This window comes from Sinocyclocheilus grahami, unplaced genomic scaffold (genome assembly GCF_001515645.1).
Source record: "Sinocyclocheilus grahami isolate Dianchi unplaced genomic scaffold, SAMN03320097.WGS_v1.1 scaffold108.1, whole genome shotgun sequence".
NCBI lineage: Eukaryota > Metazoa > Chordata > Actinopteri > Cypriniformes > Cyprinidae > Sinocyclocheilus > Sinocyclocheilus grahami.
In genome coordinates this window covers 1,236,165-1,244,254 of record NW_015505287.1, presented here as the reverse complement: position 1 = coordinate 1,244,254, position 8,090 = coordinate 1,236,165, and the positions used below count along the sequence as shown (strand labels likewise).

The following is an 8,090-nucleotide window of genomic DNA, read 5'->3' as shown; positions in this document are numbered from 1 at the left end:
ATGTTCAAGACAAGCCACAATTGGCAATATTTGTACGGTTTGTGTCAGAAGACTGCACAATTAAGGAAGAGCTGCTTGACATTGTGCCGCTGAAAGACAGAACTCGTGGCATTGATCTGAAAGAGACACTGATGGCTGTTGTTGAGAAGGCAAATCTGCAGTTGTCAAAACTAACAGCAATGGCCACGGACGGAGCTCCAGCCATGTTGGGATCTGAGAAAGGTCTTATAGGGCTGTGTAAAGCTGATGATCGTTTTCCAGAATTTTGGACATTTCACTGTATTATCCATCAAGAGCACTTGGTGTCTAAAAAGCTGAACTTAGACCACATCATGAAACCTGTGCTGGAAATTGTCAATTTTATACGCACACATGCTCTCAATCACAGACAGTTAAAAAATCTCATTGATGAACTTGATGAAGATCTTCCATCTGATCTGCTTCTTCACTGCTCTGTGAGATGGCTTTCAAGAGGTAATGTGGTTTCTTGTTTCTTTGAGCTTTTGAATGAAGATGAAGATGTTCCTTGCAGAGAAACATAGGGACTATCCTGAGCTACATGATCCCCAGTGGATTTCAGATTTGGCTTTTTTAGTCGACATGCTGCATTATCTGAATGGACTGAATGTGGATAATTAAAGATGCTGCCTGACCTGGTGCAGTGTTTTCACATTTGTCAACAAACTCAAGCTGTTCAAGACACATCTACAAAAGAGAGACTACACACATTTTCCGTCCTTGTTGAAGGCAAGTGGACAAGCAGCAGAGGTTGTAAAAGGGAGTACTGCACAGTATGTAATACTGCTTGAAAATCTTGAGCAAAGTTTTGAGGACAGATTCTCCAACCTACGGCAAAAAAGACCACAGATTACATTTCTGATCAACCCATTCACTGCTGAATCAGACTGTTTAAAAGCCCCTTTAGTGGAAGATGAAGCAGCATCTCAGCTTGAAATGATCGAACTTTCTGAGGATGACAGACTTAAAAGTGTTCTGAGGGAAGGAACCGTGGATTTTTGGAAGATTGTGCCGGTGGAGAGATATCCCAATGTCAAACGGGCTGCACTCAAACTACTGTCAATGTTTTGGGTCAACTTACATCTGTGAATCACTTTTTTCGACACTAAAACAAGTGAAATCAAAGCATCGCTCTGTTCTTACTGACACACATATGAAAGAGTTGCTACGAGTAGCCACAACTGAATACAAGCCAGACCTAAAAAAGATTGTGGAAACCAAGGACTGTCAGGTGTCCCACTGAGTCAAGTAAAAGGAGGTAGACTGATTTAAATCCATTAAAATTATTGCGTTATGTAATTAGGCGTATAAGTTATTGTGATATACTGTTGTTTGCAAATCTGTTGTGTGGCTCTTTGCAGTGATAAAGTTTTTTTTTTTTTTTTTTTTTTTTGGCTCCTTATGCCAAACAGGTTCGCCAACCCCTGTACTACAGTATATCTAGTATATATATAATCCTTAAAAGTCAACATTGATATTGAAATAAAACTGACTGTGAAAAAGGGTCTTTGAAAATCTTGGCCTGCAGGCCAAAACTAAAATATTGTTCTACAAACTTTAATGCTCTCAGTCCGTATGCTCCCAGTGGTCTAGTCGGGATACTCTGCAGTTCTTGTGGAAACCATGTTAATGTGTCTCTCAGCCCCAGACGCACTATATAGTTTCCTCTCCAAGGGATCCAGTCATTTAATGCATGTCTTCGTGTTACAGTACTCTAGTTATAGATGTTATATTAATACACATTTTATCTCAAATGTCTCAAGCCTGGCACTTTTTCTCCCTCCCCATATATCATCTTTCCATATCACTTCATCCCTTTATGGAATCCTGCTTTATACATCCTGCTCTATCAATTATCGAGTGCACTAATTTAATCCCACCATCCATCTCAGTAATGAGTATATAACCAATGTACACTCAACGGCTAGCCACAAGGAAATACCCATGTACTGTGAGCGATGCACCAAATGAATTCCTGCATCTCTCGTCAAAAGAGTCCGTCCACAGCACTTCCCAGTTTGTTGTCCTGGAAAACAGATCTGCCATAGTGTCCCTCAGGGATCTGTCTTGTGCTTTTTTTATGCTTCCTAGGGCAAATTGTTAAGAAATATGATTTAGGGTATCACTTTTATGCTGATGATACCTACATTTACATCAGCTCATCAAATTTATATCAGGCTATGGAATGCACTTCCTTGTACTGTTAGAAATGCTCCCTTACACATCTTTTAAAATAGTTAAGATCTATAATAGATAAACAGATAATACATTAAATGATTATAGAAAGAATAAAGCTAAATTGATTAGCTGTTCAATAGGGTGTTGACTTTTACTGTATTTTACTCTGTTATTCTGTTACTCACCTATGCATTCTACAAAACCTTTCATAAAGTCCTTATAATTGGTTAACAGTCATGTGTCTGCTGCCTTACCTGACAGCCATGGATTTTCCATCACATCCATCCAAACCTCTTGTCCTACGTATTCACAGATAATGAATTTTATATAATTAATTCTGAATTACATTGCTCTCCTCAGACTATTTAAACCAACATGCTAATTTCAGATCTCTCTGTCTGAGCATATTTGAATACACAGACAACCATTCTCAGTTTCCCTTGCGCTCCTTTATTCACCACACCGCTATCACTTTAGCCTGAGGCGCTGAATGCTTCAGTGACTCTTTCTGGGTTCAGCGTGTGCTGATGTGATCTCATAAATGTAGGCTGTTTATATTATACTCAGCAAGGAGGAAAAGTAAACAAAGCTATGATCCAGTAGCTAAACAGTAGATTCTGTTTATGACATTTATGTCAATGTTTTTGCTTCTAGAAGCAGTTTGATTATAGTGCTTTTATCTTTTTTGTTTCATTTGATGATATCTTTTAAATGTCAAAGAATGCAGCAAATTTTGCATTAATAAATTAAAAGTACAATTAATCAAATTTAAATCCCAATATGAACTAGTATTCGTGAATACTGAAGCACAAATGACTGTTATGTAAATTTGAAGCATGTTGTGTGTGTCTCAGTATCAAGCATGTGTGACGCTCGTCTGCCATCTCACTATATGAGGGCATGAACACATGAACTTCATCTCCAGAGCTGCTGTGAGAGTCACTTCACCAGCGTTTCACTTGAGTAAATTATTGTCAGATACACACAAAAACTCAAAGAGAGGGGTGTCCAGTCCTTCTCCTGCTACATCTCTTGCAGAATTTAGCTCCAACACACTTGCTTGGAAGTTTCTGGTAATCCTGAAGACCACTGCATCACTGCTTTATGTTGCTTTACTATTGATGGAACCAGTTCAGTGGGTTTAAATATTGTGACCATGTTACTATGATTTCGGGAAACAGTCTTGTCCAGATAATTTGTCCAGCAGTGCATCATCACAGTGGTTTAAGCAGAGTGTTACGACGTTGTACAGGATACACTCCCCAGCTCCGTATTGCAGTGCTCATAGTGCTTGAGCATTTGGCTTCCTGTACAGCTTAAAACTGACTAAAACAGACTATGTTATGGTTAAGGATTGCTGCAAGAACAAAGTAAATCAATACACCGGAGTCTCTTCAACTTGGGACACTTTTTATGCCCCCAGAGGTAGATTTTTATTATTTTAACATTTTCCTATATAAAGAGTACATTAAAATGACTTTTTACAATGTTTTCATCATTTATTTTTCTTTATTATATTTTTCTTGTCCAAAATCAGAAAACATTAATTCTTTCAGTCAACTTATGCAAGTGGGTTATTAGCCTTGGTAAGACAGAAACAATTGCCTTTTTGTTCCAAGAATTTTGTCCCTCTACTTTGTTTGCCTCTCTTAAGATGAATCGCTTTATGTATCCCCCAATTGTAAGTCGCTTTGGATAAAAGCGTCTGCTAAATGACTAAATGTAAATGTAAATGTAAATTCCATGACCATCGTTTCCATCCCTGAAAAAACCAGCATATGCTGGTTAGGTATGTTTTGAAGCATGGTTGCTGGTTTGAGCTGGTTTAAGCTGGTCTTGAGCTGTTTAAGATGGTCCTGAGCTGGTCATGTGCTGGTTCTAAGCTGTTGCATGATAAATCGCATGAGCTTGTCATGCGCATCTCGTCAGTATAAAGCCGGTTCTGTGATTAGTTGTAAATCTCCATCACGTGCTTTCGATTTATCGTGCAGCCCTAGTCCTAAACAACTAGCTCCTGCTCTGGACCAGCACATGTCCAGCTTAAAACAGCTTATGGCCAGCTAAGAACCAGCTTAAACCACCGCAAACCAGCACCCATGTTTCAAAACATACCTAACCAACATATGCTGGTTTATTCAACAGGGATGACATGCAAGTGTGGAAATGGTATTTTGGGCAAATGTTCCTAAAGTCCACAAGGCCAAAAGTGCCAATAGTTGAAGGAGGATTCACCTTGTTTATAAATCTCTCTTGCTCAAATCTATCACGTCCTATTGGTTACCCCCTCCTTATGCGCTAATGATGCTGAACTATGCTCTTGACTTGAGTCTAATCTCTCTCTATTTCACCATGCCCTCATCCCTCTTTCTTTCCAGGATGATAACTGGGGTGAGACTACGACAGCTGTCACTGGCACCTCAGAACACTCTCTATCTCAGGAGGACATTGTTCGCATCAGCAAAGACCTCGACGACAGCGTGGGCTTGGACTGCAAACGTTATCTAAATGTGGCTCTGTCTGTCATCCTGGGACTTGTGGTTTTTCTTACTCCACTTGCCTTCCTTATCCTGCCTCACCTCCTCTGGGCTGATAGACTGACAGCCTGTGGAACGGCCTGTGAAGGTCTCTTTATATCTGTGGCATTTAAACTGCTGATTTTATTGTTGGCAGTGTGGGCTCTATTCTTCAGGCCACCCAGTGCTGGTTTGCCAAGAATCTTCGTCTTTCGAGCCTTACTAGCCACATTGGTGCTATTGTTTGTGCTTTCCTATTGGTTGTTTTATGGAGTACGCATCCTGGACTCACAGGTGAGGCTAATAATGTGCCTACTTGCCTTATTATTCCAAAAAATTTAAATTCTGTAATCATTTACTCATCCTCCTGTCATTCAAACCTTTATGAAATCTTTATATTATTCTGCACAACAAAAAGTAAGATATTTTGAAGAATGTTTTAATTCAGCTATTTTGTCCATACAAAGTCAGTGGTGTTCAAAACAGACTAACTCTAACACTAACTTCGGAGTCATATTTGTGACTAAGGGTCAGTTGCAGTAATGAGGATTAAGCTTAAATTTAGATTAAATCAAGGTCATTTTTAATCTGGATTTAAATTGCACTTTAGATATATTATCTTTAATCCTGTTGCTCCATTACTTTAAACTTTGATATAAATCTCAGTCAGGGATGAACTTTAAATATGAGAAGATGTGGAGGTTTAAATAATAATAAAATCACCTACAGTTAAAATATGTGGCTTACTGAAAAAAGACAAGCAGTGTAGCTGCTTTTACATGTAAAAACCGAAGTGTACTTTGGGCTTAACTGCACCAACACTAAAAATATTAAGCTAATTAGCATGGCCCATTCTCCAAAAACATCTCTGTGTGAGTACTAGTCCCAATTCCCTCTACTTTGTTACTTTAAAATATCAACATGTTAATATATCACAGAGAAACATTTCCAATAATGTTATGTACCAGCTAATTCTCATATTACCCTACTTTATGAAACAGTCACTGACAGTCTCTCTATCTGTTCCAGGATGAGGACTACCAAGGGATTGTGCAGTATGCAGTTTCACTAGTGGACGCTCTGCTCTTTATCCACTACCTGGCCATCGTGCTGCTGGAGCTCAGACAGTTACAGCCGTTCTTCTCTCTCTGTGTCACACGCTCCACAGATGGAGCAACACAACACTATAACTTGGGTCAACTCAGGTTAGAACACTGTCAATAAACTGCTAGATTTATGTAGTTATGAAAAATTTATTTTGAAATGTAATATGCAAAATGGCAATGTATTTCTGTATTTAAATTGAAATTTTCCCAAACATATTTGCAACGTTTAGTGCAAATTGATCATATGCAAATTAAAAACATATTTTAACGCTTTATACACTACCAGTCAAAAGTTTTTGAGCAGTAAGATTTTTAAAGAATTCTCTTCTGCTCACCAAGCCTGAATTTATTTGACCCAAAATACAGCAAAAGCAGTAATATTGTGAAGTATTTTTACTATTTTAAATGACTGCTGTCTATTTGTATATATTTTAAAATGTAATTTATTCCTGTGATTTCAAAGCTGAATTTTTAGCATCATTACTCCAATTCAACAATACAAAAACAATGCCCTAAAAATGTTTTATCCCATAATGGAGCGCACGTCACGTGGCACCTAAGCGTTGCACATGCCTCAATATTTATCATTGTTTACACTCCAATTGATGCATGTGACCATACAGAAAATTGTGCTGCTGCTACTCTGCCTGCCCCAGATGACACTTAACCAGTCAGATCTAGCAGCTGTCACAGAACATGCCACAGCCAAGGTGAAATAACTTCAAAATCACGGGCATCAATCGCAGTGTCCGGTGGCTGAAAACAGTGCGAGATCTTGTGGCAGGCGCGTGACATTTAGGTGCCACGGAATACACGCTATATTATGGATTAAAAGAGAGGAATTAAATATAAGGTAAGGTGGTAATTAAATGTAGAATTACACTATTTGCTTACCTGAATCACTCGGCGTGCAAACAGTGAGATGTTGAGACAGGCGCGATGCTTTAGGTGCCTTGGGACGCACGATCTATTATGGATTAAAAGAGAAGAATTAAAAATATAAGGTATGGTGGTAAATAAGTGTAGAATTGCACTGTCTGTTTGATCTCATGCATCAATCGTAGTGTAGACAGTAAGAGATCTTGAGGCAGGTGAAAAGCGTTTGGTTCATGGTGAATATTGACCTATTGTGCGTCCTGTTGCCGAACCCCGCCTTGATGTAACGATTGACTTAAACTACATGTATCATGGGTATTTAATGAAAAATTTAAATTTAAGTCAGCATTTTGCTACCCTTTTGCTGCAACTTTGGCTCAGAATGCATTTTGAAATTCTCACTGCATTATGCTAAAATTATCACGCGATATTATGATGAAAATGTAATCCCAAGTGTCCTACCCGTAAGTCTGAATGCATCTAGGAAAAACAGCATTTTAAGAATAATTTTGCTGCAGTTTTTGCTTGGACACATTAAACAATCTCATCAATTTGGGTAGTACATTTTAATTTGAATTTTGCTACTTATAAACCATTAAAATATGTTCCCTTTCATGGGAACTTCGAACTGCATCTTCTAGGGGTCGCTATGGGGGGAATGCCTCTTCATGACCCCTGTCTAAAGCATACATTGAAAAAACACCAATTCGTTGGCCGGCGACAGCCATGACGTCACTACCGGTGCGACTATAGTATAAATAGGCACCGGGAGCACACATCATTCTCTTCTTCGACTTCATTGACTGTTTTGTTTGAAGCGTGCATTTCTGTGGTAAGAGTGATCTCTATTCATCTCTTTATGGCGATCACTAGCAAAGCGTTTAAGGATGTGTGCATCCGTGTTGACGTTGTTTAACATCTGATGACACACACGATCTATGCGTTATTTGTTTGGGCTAAGAGCACACACTCGATGCCTCCGAGGGTGCAATCGGCGTGCACTGCGGGCATTTTTTCCAAGTGAAAAGCTCCGCTCTCGTTTGTCTCTCTTTTTGAGGAAAGAGGGGCAGCCATCTGCTTCCCACGATTCAGGACCCGCCGCTGCTGAGGCACGGAAAGGAATGAGCTCGTGGGGATCTCAGGTGGATCTGGCCGATGAGTTTGAAGAGGGGTTTCCCTTTCGCGATCGTAGGCTGTGCACGAGAGTGAGCCGCTGGAGGATGATGTTATTAGGAAGAATCGTGGGTCAAAGGAAGGTAAGTAAAAGACCTAAGGGATGTAATCCAATTAGGTTTGGTTGGTTCTATGGCTTCATAGTGACCATCTTGATGGTCCAGTCTAGAGGCTTCTTCGGACAGAGCTCTGACGCGGGAACCATGGTGGGTGAGTACGATCCATG

At 39.5% G+C, this 8,090-nt stretch overlaps 1 protein-coding gene across 2 annotated transcripts in view; it reads left to right on the top strand.

The window, feature by feature from the left end:
• The window catches only part of LOC107588836 (vang-like protein 1), a 98,678-nt gene that overhangs the window by 67,210 nt on the left and 23,378 nt on the right, over positions 1–8,090 (top strand). For both annotated transcript variants that reach the window (XM_016277065.1, XM_016277066.1), the window contains 2 exons: positions 4,572–5,003; positions 5,739–5,914. In XM_016277065.1, coding sequence (XP_016132551.1) covers positions 4,572–5,003; positions 5,739–5,914 — 608 coding nt within the window. The remainder of the gene's footprint in view (positions 1–4,571; positions 5,004–5,738; positions 5,915–8,090) is intronic.